The 19,054-nt window shown below is 47.2% G+C and overlaps 1 protein-coding gene across 7 annotated transcripts in view; it reads left to right on the plus strand.

The window, feature by feature from the left end:
* Positions 1-18,854, plus strand: part of ZNF219 (zinc finger protein 219) — a 425,855-nt gene extending 407,001 nt beyond the window's left edge. For all 7 annotated transcript variants that reach the window (XM_086923060.1, XM_086923061.1, XM_086923064.1 and 4 more), the window contains one exon: positions 15,456-18,854. In XM_086923060.1, coding sequence (XP_086779186.1) covers positions 15,456-16,690 — 1,235 coding nt within the window. In that variant the 3' untranslated portion in view covers positions 16,691-18,854. The remainder of the gene's footprint in view (positions 1-15,455) is intronic.
* The last annotated feature ends 200 nt before the right edge of the window (positions 18,855-19,054 follow it).

Raw genomic sequence — 19,054 nt, forward strand, 5'->3', positions numbered from 1 at the left:
TGAGCAGTGCGCTTTACAAATGATATGATTGATTGATTGGCATTGCAGTTGATTACTGGGAAGTTAACTGACAGAATGCTGCTGGTGTTGAAAGTGCGCGTTTCAGTCTGCAAACAGAAGGTTTTACTGTAATGAATGAGGAAGATAAAGGGAGGACCTTGGTACCAGTGAATTCCACAACTGAAAACGAATGCCTGTATTTTTATAAGATAATACATGAATTTGTACGTTTTCTGCTGTTAATCCATGCATACGTTCAGTTTAGCCAACGGTGGTAATCAGTTTACTGGTTTATTTGAAGTAGAAACTTTAGGTAAATTAGATATCTGGGCTGCTGCGCTTATTTTCAGACTACTCCATAATAATTCTAAAATTGTATATAGATGTATAGATATGTACATATAGAATATATCTGTTTTGTAGAAATGGTGTCTGTTACTATATCGGCTGAGAACTTATTGAAAGTAAAATTATGTATATATAGGTCCACAAAAGAACAATATAGGACCATATTATACATGGTATCAGTTATGCATTTTTTTAATTCTCCAGTTTTGAACCTTTCATAGATGCACATGCTTGAAACGTCTTTTTGTCATTAAGCATAGTACTCTTATAATAGCAGTCACCTGTTAGACATTGCTTAGCGGCTATAACAATAGCTGTTGCAAAGCCTAGTCACATCATTTTAAAGAGAATCTTAACTTCAGCCAATCAGAGATAACCAGACTGATTGAAGGCTACACCTAAAGTGAAACCCAGAAACCTATCCTAGGATGCTTGTTTCCGGTCCAGGGTGGACCTGGCTTGGCAGTTCTGGCTGGACTGTTCCCATGAAGCACAGAGTCCAGACTGATTTGCATATGGCCAGGTCTAAACTGGGGTGGCATGGTGAGCAAAAGAATGATGGATTTAGCCCAGATCTCTTCACTGAGGTGAATGTTTTGATTTGTTCTGCATTCCTTCCATCAATTGTGTCTTTTACACCTAGAGAGGCATTATCCTCCTGATTTCGACCGCACATTGTTTGTAAAGGGAGTCCCTATTGAGTTATGCTCAGATCACCTCAGATAAGTCATTGTTCTAAATTCTTTTAGGCCTACAAGACATTTTTCATAACCAAATTCGGAACCCTTGCATCCTTAAGTTTTTCGTTCAGTCTGATTCTGCTAAAAAGAGCCCTTTTAGACTTTGTGGCATAGGTTATATACTGCTGACGCTTATAAGGGCTGTATTTATTACCTTCATCCATTTCACAAGCCTAAGTCTGAAAGATATGTAGAAACATTTAATCTTAGACTTTAAAAGATACAGAGGCAAAACTTCTGCTTTGGCTGTTAAAATCGAGTGACCACTGCCTCAGATGAAGGCTCGTAATCAAACTGAAACCCACAAGAGGTCTCAATCTATGAGAAAACTAGTCTCTGAAATGGGTAGAGATGAAGAGGATCCATCTACCTCAAAATGGGCAATTGAAAAAAATATAAAGATCCCAGGAGGTCTCCTGAGTTACAGCATTCCCTGAAGAAGCCGAAGCTTCAGCTGGAACCATTCTCTCCAAATCGCATCCTCAATCAAGAATCCCTTCTCTTGATCCTCAAAATGTACCCTTTTCACCATCCGTCTTCGTCAATCCTTCATTGAAAATCTCGACAAGCAGTCACATGTCGTCAAGCAAAAAAGTGTACAATTTCCTCAAGAGAAAAATCCACTTCGAGGCCTGCATAGACATTGTCTAAGATGCTGGTGTCATCTAAAAGAAAGATGTAGTGATAGATTCCTTAGCTTAGAATGACCCCCAGGCATCAGACTAGATCCAGAAAGTTTTCGTCAGCAGTACCCTTTGCGTCGGTAGACTTCGTCATGAGGGTCCGTGTGCATTGTTCGCGTCGTTGTTGCGCGTCGTTGTTGCAGAGATGACGTCGCTGGAGCTACTTAGATGTACCCACGTGAGCTGACGTCAGTTCTTTCTTTTTCTGTGCCAGCAAGTGCAGATCCAGGAAGAGCAAGTGCCACCAGTCACTTTTTGACTGAGTTTTTCAAGGCCTTTTGTCTCAATTCTTTTGAGTCGATAGACTCCTGGTGTCGTAGGAATGCCCGGATTCAAGAACTGCAGAGACTATCGCCGCATGATCTCGGTGACAGACCCGCACTGTGTGTCTCTCTACGGCCTGGGACGCGATCACGACGCCAAGTCGTGCCCCGCTCAAGGTCCCTGTCCAGTGGGAGTTCCAGGGACCGGTCACGGAGCCGTCGCCATCGTTCGTCTGGATTGAAGTCTTCGCACTCGGAGTCAGGTAAGTCGAAGCATTCCAAGAAGAAGTCGAAGAAACGTCGTCGTTCTTAGACTTACCCTCGCCCGTCACGGCTGAGTTTGCTGGTGGCACCCGCGGCTCCAGCGGAGCCTGCGACGTCGCCGCCGGCCTACCCACCCTTTCCGGGTCCGTCGGCAACGCCTGCTCAGGTGCAAGATATTCTTGCCGCCCTGATCTGAATCTTTGGGTCGTCTGGCCCCGCCGGTGTGCCTACGCGCCCGACTAGGTGTCCTGCCCTTCTATCGCCTTCCCTGGCGCAGCAGGACCCCCCTGGATCCGAGCTCGGATCCCGGGTGACACCGGTTGACCTCATAACACCTCTACCGGTGTCGACCTCTCCTCCGGCACCACCTCCAACGTTGTCAGGTGCTACCGCTGATGTCTGTCCCGGTTTCAGCCCTGAACAGGACACGGCGCCAGATTGGCATCGCTCGATGCAGATTCCACCGCCGATGGGGCCTTTCTACCCCTATGTCCGTCCTCATAGTTTCAGCTTGTCTCACAGACTTCAGAAGAAAGAGGAAGACTGAGAGGGGTCTGAGGACCCTCTCACAGAACAGTGTGACTATGATCCTGACTTGGCAGAGGACTTGGGGGATGTTGACACCTCACTTGACCGTGGCATGCTGGCTCCTCCTTCTGTGGCTACGGAGGAGGGAGCAAGTTATGTAGTGGTGTTGCGTAGGGCGGCCAAGGCCCTCCAACTCGAACTCCCTACATTGACCGTCAGGACTAACCTCTTGACAGAACTGCTTCAGCCGGCAACAACCTCTTAGGAGCCCTTGCTTCCTTTTTAATGATGCACTTTCTGATGTTCTTTTGGCCACTTGGTCCAGGCCCAACACAGGGGCTCCTGTGGAGAGGAACGTGGCTCAATGTCATCGCCCGGCTCCGGGCGACCCCTTCTTTATCTCCCAAGCCTCTGATTCATAGAGGGCGTTCCCTTCCGCGCCTCCGTATAGGGAATCCAAGAAGCTGGAGCAGCTTGGCAAGAAGCTGTTTTCATCTACCAGCTTAGGATTGCGGCCGGTGAACACTGCATGATTCTTGGGCCGTAATTCCCACTTTGTGTGGGACACGGTTGCACAGGTGCTGCCCAACTGTCCGGAGGAGGCCCGGACAGTACTCTTCCCAAGCTATAGCAGCTGGGAGAGACACAGCTGAGTTCACCATTCGTTGTGGGCTTTATACCGGCGACTCTCTGGGCAGAGATTTCCACGATGGTGGCGCTTCGGCGCCATGCCTGGCTGAAAACAACTGGCTTCTCGGGGGTTGTCCAGAAGACTTTGATGGACATGCCCTATGGTAGCATTCGCCTTTTTGACAATAAAGCAGATAGTGCTTTGGAACGCTTTAAGGACTCAGGGGCTACGGCCAAGTTGTTGGGCCTGTCGGCCACTCGCACTCCTCCGCTTTCTGCTCCGATCGTGGCCATGGTAGGGGTGCCCCAACATGTTCATTTCGGAGCCACAGACCTGCGCAACAACAACCTCTGCGCGGCCACAGACGTGGGAACCACCGAGGCGTTTCTGGGGTCCAGCAGGCGGGTCAGTCCACCTCCGCCCACAGCATCCACGTCAAAGCCTTCTGAGTCTGAACTTTCAGACCCATCAAACACCAGTGGGCGGCAGAATTCACCTTCATCTTCCCCACTGGCACAACTTGTCCGAAAGGACTACTACCTCCCCTTCGAGACTACCTCTCCAGCCATGCCACCTCAGTACCACCGCATGTAGGGGGACAATCTTGCGCTTCTTCAGCAGGAAGGCAAGGCCCTCTTGGCCAGGGTGGCCATTGAGTGCGTTCCTGGGCCAGAAGTAGGTTGTGGTTGTTGTTCCCACTATTTTCTGGTTCCCAAGAAGGACAAGAACCTCTGTCCTATCTTGGACCTCAGGAATGTCAACCGCTTCCTCCAGAAGGAGAAGTTCAAGATGTTGATGCTAGCTCAGGTCATGTTTGCTCTCGACTCTGGATACTAGATGGTAGCGTTGGACTTGCAGGACGCATATTTCCACATCCCCGTCCTGCCGGCCCACCAACGTTACCTGCGGTTCACGGTAGGCCACTAGCACTTTCGGTTTACCGTGCTCCTCTTTGGCCTGGAAACCCTGCACAGATCAGGGGTTCCAGTCTTCCCCTATCTCGATGACTGGTTGTTGAAGGTGGGTTCACCCCAGGCAGTCGTTTCCCACCTCAAGACTACGGTCGGCCGACCTACATTTTCTGGGGTTCTCCAACAACATGCCGAAGTCGCACCTAATTCCCTCTCAGAAGCTACTCTTCATCGGACCGGTTATGGATTTATCCTCCCAAGCAGCAAGTCAAGGATATTCAGGCTATGATTCCGATCTTTCAGCCTTTATCCTGGGTTTCGGTCAGGAGGACCCTCCGGCTACTGGGCCTGATGGCCTCCTGCATCCTGCTGGTGGATCATGCCAGATGGCATATGCCGGCTCTGCAGTGGGACGTGAAGTTCCAGTGGGCCCAGCATCAGGGCAGCCTGTCCGATCACGTCCTGATCTCGGAGGACACTGCACTAAAATTGCAGTGGTGGCTCACGAATCACGATTGGGTCAATGGCAGATCCCTCTCCTTTCCCCAACCGCAACACACAGTTGTGACACACGTCTCTTCTGAGATAGCGCGGCCACATGGGAGAGGCGGAGATCAGTGGTCTCTGGTCTCCGGCGGAGTCAGTGTTCCACATCAACCTTCTGGAACTTCGGGCGATCAGTCTTGCACTGAAGGCATCCCTTCCCTCTGTCCAGGAAAGAATAGTGCAGGTGTTCATGGACAACACCACCGTCATGTGATACTGCAACAAACCGGGCAGGGTGGGTTAGTGGACCCTATGTCAGGAGACTCTGCGCCTCTGGACATGGCTGGAACATTGGGGCCTTTTCTTTCTTCTTTTTTTTTTTTTGGGGAAAACCTTTTTTGATGATTCAATGCACACAGCTATTCAGCCTTACATCCCTGAGGCTAGGCAGCATTATAAGAGCGGAGAAAAGGTGTGCACAAAACAATCCAAGGAGCAATCCGGTTTAATTTTATAATATAAATATAAACCTAAGAAACAAGATAGAAACCTAAAAGGAACAAGAAGGAAAAAAAGGGGGGGGGGGGGGGGAGGAAAAGGCGGCAAGGCAAAACATAGAAGCGGTAAAGCACAAATCCAGGGGGCGAGTGGGACCTGTCAACATTTTGAAAGAAACATACCGAAAAGAGCATACAATTGTGGGGGGAAGAAAAAACAGGATTACGTTTAAGTGAAACATTGGGCGGAGGGAATGGCTAGGGTGAAAGACGAACCTCCAGCGGACCTACGTCAGGGGGCACACAAATGTCACCTCTGTATGCATTCCATGCCCCCCAGATCCTCCCCCACATCTTGGGCTTACCCCTAGCTAAGTACACAGTTTTCTCACGGAGCATGCACCAGTCCATATTAGTTTTCCAGAGACCCACGGAGGGGGGTGTCGGGGCGCCCCATTTCTGAGCAATATCTCGCTTGGCCACCATGTTCTCTAGCGTGACCCAGCGGGTTTGCGCATTATTGTAGTCAGTCGGGCCCCACACGTTCAACAAACAGCGTCGAGCTTCCGCAGACAAATCAACACCAGTCACGTCACGCATAACCGCATGCACCCGTTCCCAATAGGAGGCAATGGCCTGGCATTCCCAAATGGTATGCATAAAGGTGGCCAGTGCACCACATCCTCGCCTACAAAGGCCATCCTGGGAAAGCCCCATGTGAATCAACCTGGGGCCAGTGACGTAAACCCTGTGGAGTATTTTCAGCTGAACTAAGCGCAGCCTGGCTGAAATTGCTGCTTCCTTGGGGGAGGACACCGCACACTGCCAATCTTCATTATCCAACTCAATCCCATCACGCACCCACTGATCACGCACATTCAACAACAGGTCCGTCCGAACATTTATTAGCTTTTTATAAGTCAGGGAAATGGCGCTGTCCGGCATATTGTCGTCCAGCACCCTATCTTCCAGCGGGGACGACTCGGGGACCGTCTCACCAACAGGCAGGGTAGACGTAAGGGGATGTCTCAACTGTGCATATCTAAAATATTCCGTGGCACCCAGTTGGAATTCGGTCTGCAGAGTCTCAAAAGATTTAATTTCTCCTCTGGCCATAACATCAGCTACCTTGGAAATGCCAATGAGGTCCCACCGGTCAAACCCCTTCGAGTGCCACAACCTACCCAGCAAGTCGGAGTCATAGAGGGGAGTGGCCATAGTGAGCCTACCCTTCCACCCCAGTGCCGCAACCAATTGGGAGGCCCAGTAGTACCGGCAGACATCAGGCAAGGCAATACCGCCGTCATACCACGGAATGGTCAGCTTAACCACGGCTATACGCGGCCTGCCCTCCCACAAAAGGGTCCGCTGTAGACCTTCGATTTCCCTGAAATACTTGGAAGGGACGGGGTCCTGCGTATTCTGAAGCGCGTATAAGAATCTCGGCAGGGACATCATCTTGAACAATGCCGCGCGGCCCAACAGGGACAGTGGCAATCTTTTCCAGCCCTCCACATCGCGCCTGAGGCGCGCAAGAGGGGGAAGCAAATTGTTGGCGTATCGTGCCCGGGCATCCGTTGATATGTAGATGCCCAGGTACTTGAATCCCTGCTGCGAGACCTGTATCGCACAGCCCCTGGGAAGACGTGGAGTGTCTCCGCTAAGCACATAGAGGTAAGACTTGGACCAGTTGATAACCAGGCCCGAGTACCCAACAAAAGTGCACAATGCGTCAAACATCACAATCAAAGACCGACAGGGGGAGGTAAGGTAGAGCAGAATATCGTCCGCATACAGCGAGACTCGATCCTCAAAGCCAGGCGACCACTTGATCCCACAGATGTCAGGGTGAGTGCGGATCCAGGCAGCAAGCGGCTCAAGCGCCAAGGCAAAAAGGAGCGGTGATAGCGGACAACCCTGTCTAGTACCCCTGCGCAAGGCAAAGGAAGCAGACATCCGGCCATTGACCGTTACATTGGCCAACGGGGAGGCATAGAGAAGCCGGACCCAACTTATGAAGTCGGGGCCAAACCCAAACTTAGACAACACCGCCCAGAGATAGTTCCATTCGAGAGAGTCAAACGCCATCATTGTGTCCAGTGAAGCCAGGACAGTCGGCTTGCAAAGCTTGTGCACCCGCGCCATGACAGCGTGAAGCCTCCGAAGGTTAAGGGCGGTATTGCGGTGGGGTATAAAGCCAGACTGGTCTGGATGGACCAAGTCTGCGATCACACCCACGAGCCGATTAGCCAGCAACTTAGCCAGGATCTTGGGTTCGGCATTCAGCAGAGAAATCGGGCGATATGATCTACAAAGGTCTCTGGGCTTCCCCTCCTTATGAATGACCATGATGGTGGCCAGGCGCTGATCCAGTGGGAGTTCGCCAACCTCCCGGGCCTCCAAGAACATACGCCGCAGGGGCACTTCGACAGTATCAGCTTTAATCTTGTAGAGTTCCACCGGAAGACCATTGGGACCGGGAGCCTTGCCAGATCGCAGGGACCATATCGCAAGCGCCACTTCATCTGCCGTAATACCCCGGTCCATGTCGTCACGCTCGGTGTCCGACAGGCAAGGAAGCTCTACCCTTTCCAGAAAAGAGACCGAGTCTGACCCAGTCAAGGTGGAGACTGAGGTGTAAACCGTCTCGAAGTAGTCGGCAAAAGCCGAGGCGATAGCACTGGGGTCTGTAACAACCACCCCGTCCTCGCCCAAAATCTCAGGCACTACACGGGAAGCCAACTCCCTCCTATCCAACCAGGCAAGGAGCTTGCCCGCCTTGTCCCCCGCATCATAGATCCTCCATTGCTGTTCCCTGCCCATCGCCTTGGCAGCGTCAGTGGCAGTGGCTCGATATTCCGACTGCTTTAGGGAGAGAGCGTGCAACAGTTCGGGCGTCGGATCTAACGCCAACTGGGAGTCCAGGCCATCAATATCCGACTCCAACCGCACCATGTCTTCATCCCTTCGTCTGCGCACCTCGTCTATCAGGGAGAAAGCTTCTCCTCTCAGGACAGTCTTAAAGGCCTCCCAGAGGGATAGGGCCGACGTTACCGTACCCGTATTCTCAGTGAAATACAGGTCGATGGCTTTAGCTAGGAGGTCTCGAGTCTTGGGGTTGCGGAAGTACCAGGGGTTGACCGGCGCCACCCTGGTCGTCACCGCAGTACCAAAGTCAAAGGATACCCAGACAGGGGAGTGGTCCGATATACCTCTGGCCATAAGGCGGGCTCCAGAGACGGCCGATGCCTGAACCGCCGGAGTCAAGATGTAGTCAATTCTGGAAAGGCTACCGTGTGCGCCCGAGTGAAAGGTGTATTGCCGCTGGGCAGGGTGTAGAGATTAGGGCATTTTCCTGGTGGTTCAACACCTGGCAGGTTCTCTGAATGCCAGGGCGGACAAACTCAGCCGCTCTGGCATGATGGATCATGAATGGTGCCTGAACTCTGATGTGGCGCAAGGTTTCTTTCAGCAGTGGGAAGAGCCTTGGTTAGATCCATTCACCACAGAAGAGAATGCGCAATGTCCTCAGTTCTGTGCGCTGGAATTTTTAAGGCGGCACTCGCTAGGCGACGCTTTTCGTCACGAGTGGAGTTGCGGTCTACTATGCGCCTTTCTGCCTATTCCACATATATCCAGAGTACTGAAGAAGATCAAGCGCGACCGGGCCCAAGTCATTCTTGTGGCTCCGGACTGTACTCGAAGAGTATGGTATCCTGAGCTATTCACCATGGCTATCAATCCCCCGATCAGACTGCCTCTTCGGGAGGATCTTCTGTTGCAGCAACAGGGGACTGTTCTCCATCCTTACCTGTCCAGCCTCCACCTCCTTGCCTGGAGATTGAGCGGCGGCAGTTGACGTCTTTTGACCTGCCTCCGAAGTTTGTGATGTGATCTTGGCAGCCAGGAGTATCTCCACGAAGACGGTATACTCCTGCAGGTGAAATAAGTTTGTGGCATGGTGCACAGCAAAGACTGTGGATCCCCTTTCTGCCCCTCTTTCAGAGGTCCTTCTGTTCCTTCTTTGGCCCAGCAGGTCTCTGCTCTGGGCACTATCAATGGCTATCCCTCTGCTTTTTCAGCCTTTTTAGGGCTTTCAGATCAGCCTTCCCTTTTTAAGTTCCCTGTTGTAAATAGATTCTTAAAAGGCATTGCTCCTCCTTTTCCTCCTGTTCCTTTCATAATACCTCAGTGGAACTTGAACCTAGTTCTGACATATCTGATATGTGCTCTCTTTGAGCCACTTGACAATTGTCCTCTTCGTCTTCTCACTTTACAGACCGCTTTCCTGGTGGCCATCACCTCTGCCAGGGGAGTGAGTGAGCTCCAGGCTCTTTTTTTCTAAACTTCCTTTTCTCACTGTCCATCAGACAAGGTGGTTCTGAGGACTCGTCTATCTTTTCAGCCAAAGGTTGTCACTGCCTTTCACATCGGGCAGACCATCACTTTGCCCACCTTCTTTCCGCATCCCTCAAAAGACGGAGATGCTCAACCGCCTGGATCCAAAACGTGCGTTCTCATTCTACCTGAACCGCTCGCAACAGTTCCGGGTCGATGACCAGCTCTTTGTTGATCTACATGGGCGCCAAGAAATGTTGTGCCATGCACAAGCGGACCATCTCTCGGTGGGTCGTTCTGGGCATAAAGGCTTGTTGTTCTTTGGCTAAAAAGGAGCCTCCGTTGGGGCTATAGGCCCTTTCAACCAGGGCGACGGCAGCCACTACTGCTGTGGGACGGGGAGTTCCCTTGCATGACATCTGTCGGGCAGCTACTTGGGCCTCGCTGCACATGTTTACCAAGCATTACGGCCTGGACAGCCAAGTCTGGATAGACTGCTTCTTTGGCCGTTCTGTTCTCTAAGATTTCTGATGCGATCTTGGTTGGCAGACCCACCATTGGAGTTTTTATTGCTGGGGTATCTATTGAAGGTATGGCATCTATCACTACGTGTTTCTTTCAGATACACAAGTTACTTACCTTCGGTAACTATATATCTGTAAGAAACGTTAGTAGTGATAGATTCCTTACCGCCCCACCCATCCTCCCCGTTCTGCGAACTGATTCCTAAGGTTAAGGTCATCCCTTCCAGGGCCCTAGTTCCAAGGCACCATTGGTCAGTTTCTTGCCTGGCTCTGTGTTCCTGCCGCGGAAAGTCGTGTACAGAACTGACGTCAGCGCGTGTGGCCGCATCGAAGTAGATCACTACTAATGTTTCTTACAGATATATTGTTACCAAAGGTAAGTAACTTGTGCGGCGAGCACAGAAATGACTAAAGACTTCAAAGCCCCATCAACAACACCATCTAGGAAGAAAAAGTCTGCAACGTTTTCATCAAGGAGATCTACAGCGACATTACTGTTGATGAGACATCTTCAACTGCAAACTCAATCTGCAACTGATGAACCACCCTCCGTTCAAATGTCCAATATTTCAGATTCTGGAGTGTCTTACAAAATGTATGCCACAGCCTACTTCCCCTGTTAAAGTATTGGAAAAACCACTTGCAAGGCTTTTGGACACAGAAGGATCAGGCGATGAAAGTACATTTTGCTTTGAAACACTCCTGGCACATTGATAGTAAAGTGCCAGGAATATGATTGACCAAAACTATTCTTTAGCCACATCACTCACAGCTGTATCTATCATTTTAAGAGGTTTCTCACCCATTACATTGCAGTCTTGCCAAGAATATGAATCCTATTCTTATTTAGTGCTCTACAAAGCTAAAATGACGACACGTTTTCTACACGTTTTCTAATCCTCGTCAGTAAAACATTCCGACAAGCAAACGGAAACATGTACTTTTAACTCAAGCAGCATTCACTTAGCTCCCCAGTGTGCTACTGCAGCTTCCCGCAGTGTTCAATGAACAACTAGAGCACTAACATTCTGTATTAAGGACAAAAGTGGGACACACTTTAAGCCATTGGGATTGATTAAAAGCTAGAAAACCTAGTTTTTTTTTTTTTTAAAGAAATGACAAAATGAGGGGGTTCTTTTTCTCAAAGAAATTTTCTGTGTTCTCGAATGTTTCTCATCCATTTCAGTGAAAGTCTGAAATTCAGAGAGCAACATGTATTATTTTAACACCAGCAGATATCTGACCGTTAAGTCTCTATTAATCAACTGCAGTCACCACAGAGTTCTAACAACCAGCAAGAGCATTAACAATTTTTTATTGAAGACAATATTGAGATATTCCCGAAAGCTATTTTGTTTGAAAAGCTGTCCAATGTTAAGCCGTTCCTGAGGAGCTGGCTTAAGTAACTGAGCATGGAGATGTTAATGCTGGCATGAAACAATAGGATTAAAAATGTGAGTAGGAAGGTATGAGATTTTAATAATGTAGGGCTAAAAATAGTTGGACAGACGCCTGCATAAGTTCTGCATCCCATTTCCACATTGGCTTATTCAGCCTACCTATCATCTCAATAGCTTAACAGCTACCCCATTTTTAATAATCTAGTAATATTTTGGTAGACCGGTATGAATCCATATATCTTTTTTCACTCAAACAATGAAAGGTTAAAGTGACATTCTAGTTGAACGTTACCTTTGTGTCTCATTAGAACACTTAACCGCATCGCTGCGGCGGCTTTTCCCGCTGTGCACGGCGGTTTTGTAAATACCACGTTACATGACGAGATCAGCTCGTCGTGAGCGCATGGCAGATCAGCTCGTCATCAGCGCGGAAGGGGTTAAGACTCCATAAACCACTGAAATATGCCTTATAGTTTAGTGAGCTCACTATAACTTGTGCCCCATCATTCACTGCTCATAACATCATATATTGCCTTCCTCACAACATGCTGTCTGAACCTATAAAACAATCTAACCCCAAGGGATAGCTCTGTTATCTATAGATTTATCTTTTATGTTCTCGAGCCAGTTTCCTATGCTGGCTGTGGCAGGAGTTTTTCCAGTGTGTGATTTCATGAATCTGTAACAGTTAATAGGTGTAAATAAAGAATTGGGCTGGGGGGGTTACATATTTGACCAGATAAACAGTTAGTCCTGGTTTATTTGATTTTCATTATGAGACTTCTAGTGAAGAAACTTGCTAGATGCCTTTCATTATCATCCTTTTTGTCATTAATGGATGTGCTTGCTTTGAGTGTGGCTATTCATTTAGTGTGTGGTGGACTAGGTTGGAGTACTCTAGTGACCAGCAGTTGGTGGAAGATCTATTTTGTTCTTGGGAGGCCTGTCTGGTTAGTGTGGACTGGTATAGCCTGTCGATTCCTTTCAGTTGCTTGCAAGGATCCACAAGTCCTTTTATTGATTATATGCTTTTTTCGTTGACTTAGTTCATAATATCATGTTGACCTGGATTATAACAAATTGATAATAGGAAGACTGTCCTAAAGGTGAGCTTTACTGTCCTCCATCTTGTGGTTAGAGGTAGGGTAGACATAGTTTACTACCTCTGTGAAATGTTTCATGTGTGGGGGCTGTAGTTCTGTATGTTGATAGGCAGGGTGAAGCTATTCAGGTAGAGTGTGGCCGCAGGACTTTACAGTAATGATTTGAGACATAACTTCTCATTGGGATAGATGCTTTGTGCATTTGAGTAAATGATTGGAGCCCCAGTCAAATTGCATACTCAGCCTATACTTGCATATCATTTAAAAAATAGAACATAAAACTTGGAATGTGATGATGGCATAGCCACAAAATAATACTTTTATTGCGCCAATCTAAGAATGCAGCAAACTATAGGGACAATAACTTCCTGAGGTGTGCAAGGTCTTAAATCTAAGAACATAAAAAGTAAGATTCCCACATAATGACCTTCGGAGGAATTAATGACTTTAAAAAAACATCCAACATCAAGAGTAGAGTGGGAGGATTTTCCAGCACCCCTTCCCAATGGACTATTCTAATGGGTGCTTCCTCTCACTAGGGAATGGACAAACAAAAAGTTGTCTTGGAGTAAGCAGGTTCTCAACTGCATGTATGTGTGTGAGACCAGGGAACTGTGAGACACTAGTTATATGAAACAATTGTAGCCCACAAGACATTCCTATTGGGAATAAACAACAAGGCCACTAAGTGCTACATCTTAAAGCACTGTGAAACTTGATCTAGATAGATGTAATGGAAAGCCAAAATGTTGTGGCACTGGCTGGTACATTGGGTGGTGGGTACTGTATCCATTAGAGGACATTCTTGGTCAGCATAACAACTAGCAAGAATACTTAAGACACATTATTAATCAGATTGCAAGTGGATATCAAATTGTCTTTTGAAAAGCCTGTCTGGAATCGGAGCCAAATGCCTTCTACCAATGCACTTCTTCCTCCACCCTTTGACCTTTAAGTATGTCTGCTTGCAACAAAATTTAACAGCATATGCTAATATTTCCGAAGCACGGTTAGGACTGCTGGTTAGAAAATTTGCATAAACCTTTTATCCAATACTGATATCGAAGCCTGTCATATACAAGATGTCGGATAGAGGAATTGTTGTTTTTCAAAACTTCTCAACGTGGGCATAATTAACATTCCTTTCCAAATTGATGGGGCTGACGCATACCTTCCAACCATAGACACCAGTGCAGAACAATAGACTGACCTTTGAGCTGTGCAAAATTCTATACCCTTATTCGAATGCATTGTTTTAAGTTTTGTGAGGTCAAAACATGTAGGACCTCACTGTGAATGTTTTAGGTTTGAAAATACTGTAGAAAACGAGAAACCCACAACCGGGCAATGATGTCCGATGAAATGGAAGAAATGCTGTCTAGTACGGGAGTAAACTTTCAATATGAGGAGCGCGATTTAGCGCATACTGATGTATATGCTTATTTTGAGACTTTGGGGGCTCTCATCTGTTGGGTCAGCTGCATTTAGTGCCTTTCTCAGAGTATAAAGGAGCCAGGCAAAACTATACATGTTCAAATATTGAGTGGATATCCCTTACATAACTGATTAAGACTTTCCACTTGGCTCTACAAATGGTGTATTTTTGGTACTAAATAGTAGTTCTGACAAAATAAACAGCCACTTTTAAAAACAATAGCTTAATATCCCATAAAATACTTATCATAGGAAATGGTTTCCAGGTGCCGGTCATTTAAATACATTGATTCAGGGTTGCATGTTTTGGTAAAAAAAACAAAAATACCTTGCATTAAGTTTTACAGTAACAGCACGGTGATGAGGCCATACCAAAGATTACTATTGAAGAGGTGCTTGATTTCCGATGTCATTCTGGCTATTGAGCTACTGGTTTTCTTCATAATCTCCAGCAGAAAGTAGTGTTCAGAGTGAATGCCAGAATACCCTTGAATATGATGTTGAATGAGGTGTGAGGAAGAAAGAGAAAAGACAATACAGCTTAAAGAGATCAGGCGAACTAGCTGATGGCAGTCTTTAAAATGGATTGCAGAATAGATAATATTATGTTACTGATCAGAAATTAAACAGTGAGTAATACCTAATAAAAAATGACTGCCTCAACAGCCTTTAATTCTCTGTTACAAAAGAGATATATGGTGGCAGATTAGTACTCCTACACATTGCGATAAAAGGCTTCAGCCTTGATGACCATACAAGGCAGGTGTGGCGAGTGAATCTGGGGACCTTCAGTACTCTTCTGCCTCTTATCCCTCTTATCCCTCTTCTATTAAAGGCACTGATGGACACTCTGTACAAAACTAGTGCTTCTGCAACAGAAACCTACTCCAAAGGAAATACTTATCCACTTGACATTTTATAAAAATGTACATGGCAATCTCCTGGTGAGACGGGTCATGTTCAGAAAATGAGCGATCTCAGTCAATGGCTCATCAAAGCAAGAACGATGTGAATATTCAAGTTGCACTTTGAAAATTAAAATAGATTTGTTGGGAAGGATTTACATTGCATTGTTGCGAAAAAGTTGCCTGTTATTTTTTTTTTTTTTTTTATGATATGGCAGTATCCTGCAAAATGTTAGTGTATAGCAGGTATAAAGCTACAAAGATGTGCTCTCATGAGTTATAAACCTCAAGTGACATTTATTTTGGTGTTTTACAAAATTCCCCTCTCCTATGGAAGGTACTTTTCTGGAACTCATTCCTTTTGCATGTCCTAATCTCTGATTTGTATTTCTTTCCTTAGGCGAGCGACCCTACAAGTGCCCACACTGTGACTATGCTGGCACCCAGTCGGGATCTCTCAAGTATCACTTGCAGCGCCACCACCGTGAGCAGAAGAATGCTGCCAATGCCCTGGAACGAACAGGACGTGGGCAGGGTGGTGCTAAGACCTCTGGCACCTTCCAACAGAACCTTCTTGTGCAAGCTGGCCGATACCGCAATGTGTACCTTCCCCAACATTGGGCCGCCACACAGATTCCACCCCGGCCTGCAGCAGGCTATCCCACCAAGGCCCCCAAGGAAAGAGGTGAAACAGTTCACACACTGTCAGATTTGGCCAAGGTCTTCCAGAGTTTGTCAGGGAGTGATCTGCAACTGCACCCTTCCCTGCTCTCCTACACAACTCCTGAGAAAAGTGATAGCAGTCAGAGTACTGCCAGTATGCCTACAGAGACAAGGCCATCAGATGCCCATGACCGCCACCCCTCTCCTGTTGAGCACCAGAGTGTAAAAGCAGAGCGTCCACGCACTTCCCGCCGGAAGCCAAGCAGCACCAGCCGCGTTCTGGCAAATGGAAAACCCGACTTTGAGCCACTGGACCTGTCACGCCGGCCCTCGCTCGAGGACTCTGGAGAAGAGGGAGCACTACACCGATGTCTCTTTTGTCCCTTTGCCACCTCCTCTGGGGAGCTGATGACTCTACACCAGCAAGTGCACCACAGCAGGAAGTCACGGAGGAAAGATCGGGTGGCCCGCAACCCAAAGAACTCTGGCGTTTCTTGTGAGAGGGGCAGCTACATTGTGCCACCGAGTCCCAGCCAGTTCTATCGCACTGTTGTGCATCCAGACCCAACACTTGCGTCACCTGAAAGCATGACTTCGGACCCAGACCTCGTGGGTGATACAAGGGGTGGATCTCTATCTGAGGAGGTCGACGCAGGGATCTGCAGAATGGAAGAAGACCACAGTCCAAGCCTTAATGGGGAGGAGTATGATGACGAAGATGAGGAGACAGAGTATCCTGGACAGCCAGCAGCAGACACATGTATGTCGGTGCTTGAAGATGGTGATGAGTCATTTCTACTGAACACCATGGCAGGACCTGGTGAGGAACACAAGGAGGCACTGAAGACTACAAATGGGGAAAACCTGAGTGATGAGAGCTCAGAGGACGAAGAAGAGGAAGAGGAGGACGAGGAGGAGGAGGAGGAGGAAGAAGAAGAGGAGGAGGCAGGAATGCCAAGCGGGAATCGGTAATTAAACGAATAGACTAAGGGCACAAGAAGATGTAACGAGTATACTGGCTCTGAGAGCGGGCGGGGTTCACTGTGAGTTGCTGGGGGGTTTTGATGGCCAGCAGGACATCCCATCTGGAGGGAGCCAATCCCGGACCTTCCTAAAAAGAAAAAAAAAATGTACTGCTGTTCAGTCTGCATCCTTTCAATGGTGACAAGTTGGAGAGTAATTTGTACTTTTAGTCACACAGGAGAGTAAGGCTTCCATGGCAGTCAAGATCAGTTCTAAGGAGCTGCACAGGTCTACCTGTCAGGGTTCATGCTGGCCAGGGTCACGTAGTCTAGGATTTTGGTGATAACTAACACCTGTTTGAAGTTCACTAGAATCAGGGTCTGTAAATCTGGATAAGTGATTGATGGCTGCAAACAGGTCTTTGGGGTAAAGGAGTCTAATTTAAAATCAGATCATTAGTGGGGTAAGACATATAAGTGTTTGAATAAGTATTGCAGACTATGTACACAGTAGGGAGGAGAACTCATTGCAATATATAAAAGTGTTAATAGAGATGGCGGCCTACAAGGAGTATATGGGGGGGGGGGGTGGGTGGGACATTATATTGCAGCAACCTCTCATTCTAGACGAGGGTTTAGCTGAGAGGAGAAATTATTGAGTATTTTCTAGACACAGGAAATAATGACCTGCTTTCACCTATCCTATTTTAGAAGGGCTAAAGTTGGAGATATGCGAGATATGCAGGCGGGGTCCTGTAAATCCATTTTAGAGATAGCAGTGGGTGGAAAGAACACATTTGTTACCTCCTGCAGTCTTATTCTCTCCGCCTATTAGAATATCTGTAGGGAGGGCATGGGGCATATGCAAGCCCCCCTAACATGATTAAAGTGAGGGGCTGGGGGATTTAAGCAGGGGCTACATACAGGCCCAGACAGGACTACTTTGCTAAAGTCAAATAGAGCGGTTGAGAGAGGGGAAAGAGGAATGGTAAGAGACAGGTGTGTGCATGAAGACCCCATGTCTGATAATTCTAGAGACAGTTCAGTGGAGTTCTCCAGATGAGTGCCTGTTAAGGACAGGGCAGCCCATGTAATATGCCTCTAGAAGAGACTACATGGCATTCAGGATGATTTCATCAAGCACCCTTAATGGGAAGGTAAGAGTCAGAGGGATATATATCTTCAGGCATGCTGACCCCACATAACCTTCTTATCTTCTCTTAAGAGAGGGGAAGATATGCCAGGAATACACAGGGGAAGTTCAGAGTAAAGAACTGGACTGCTGGGGGATGTTGGAGACCGAGCTTTCCTTTAGGCCAAGAACGATTTTCCTCAGAGGATTCACTTTCTCTCCCATTTGTAGTAACTGTGCCGTGTGTAGTAGGAGACTAGCCTCCAAACTTGATTTTGAAAATCAGTCAGTTATGTTCTCTCCGGGCTCTAGCTGTGTGTAGCACCTCATTTGATCCTCTTGCTTCAAAAGTAGAGGTGTTTGGAGTCACCAGGGGTGTAGGTGTAGCAAAATAATGAAATCTAACCTTGACAAGCTAAAACAGCACGTTAGTGCACTTCACTGCTCCCAAGCATAAGCAGCACAGGTCTTTGCAGATCATCGGATTAAGGAAAGTGAGACACGAAAGACTTTAATCTCACCATTTTATCCCTTGGTGGAGGGTACAAGACCAGATCTAAAACACCGCTTTACCCCATTGTCTTTGCTCTTCAGTGCACGAGAACTGCATTGAGCCAAGCCTCTGTTTATTCAGGGGTATCACTACTGATCCAGTTTGCAGCCATCACTAACCTAATTTTTCGTAGCAATTTTCAGAGTTTTATTTTTGATAATTCCGTTTCCCCCGCTCGCTCTGGGCTTTGGAAATTGACATTATCTCCGTTTTACACTGTTATTATTTTCATCTCGTCCCCATCGTAGATTTTACTATTTTTGGTACAAACGTTAAGAGAAAAGAAAAAGGATATAAGAGAAACCATTCTGAGTGTTTCGTCTAGATGTAAAATATTTGAAGCAGCCGTTAATTCTGTTGAGAGAAAAGAAATTTAGTGCAATTTCAGGTCCACGACTTGTAGAATTTTATATTTTTTTTTATTCTTTCTTGTAGGAAAAAAAGAGAAATTGTTAAAAAATAAATTTTAAAAAACCTGACCTCAGGCAATTTGCTTCAAGTCCTCTTACTTTTCTGAAATGTATAAAGAGTTTGTATTTTAGTGCTATGTTTTTTGCTCGGTTACTAATCAACATGGAGTTATAGGAATGGACTGCTCAGGATGCCTGGAAGTAGGTATCCTTTATCACTCTGTATTTTATAGTTGTTGTGATATATTTATAGTAAGTAAACATTTATTTGCTTTTTTA

This window comes from Lissotriton vulgaris, chromosome 5 (genome assembly GCF_964263255.1).
Source record: "Lissotriton vulgaris chromosome 5, aLisVul1.2, whole genome shotgun sequence".
NCBI classification, from domain to species: domain Eukaryota; kingdom Metazoa; phylum Chordata; class Amphibia; order Caudata; family Salamandridae; genus Lissotriton; species Lissotriton vulgaris.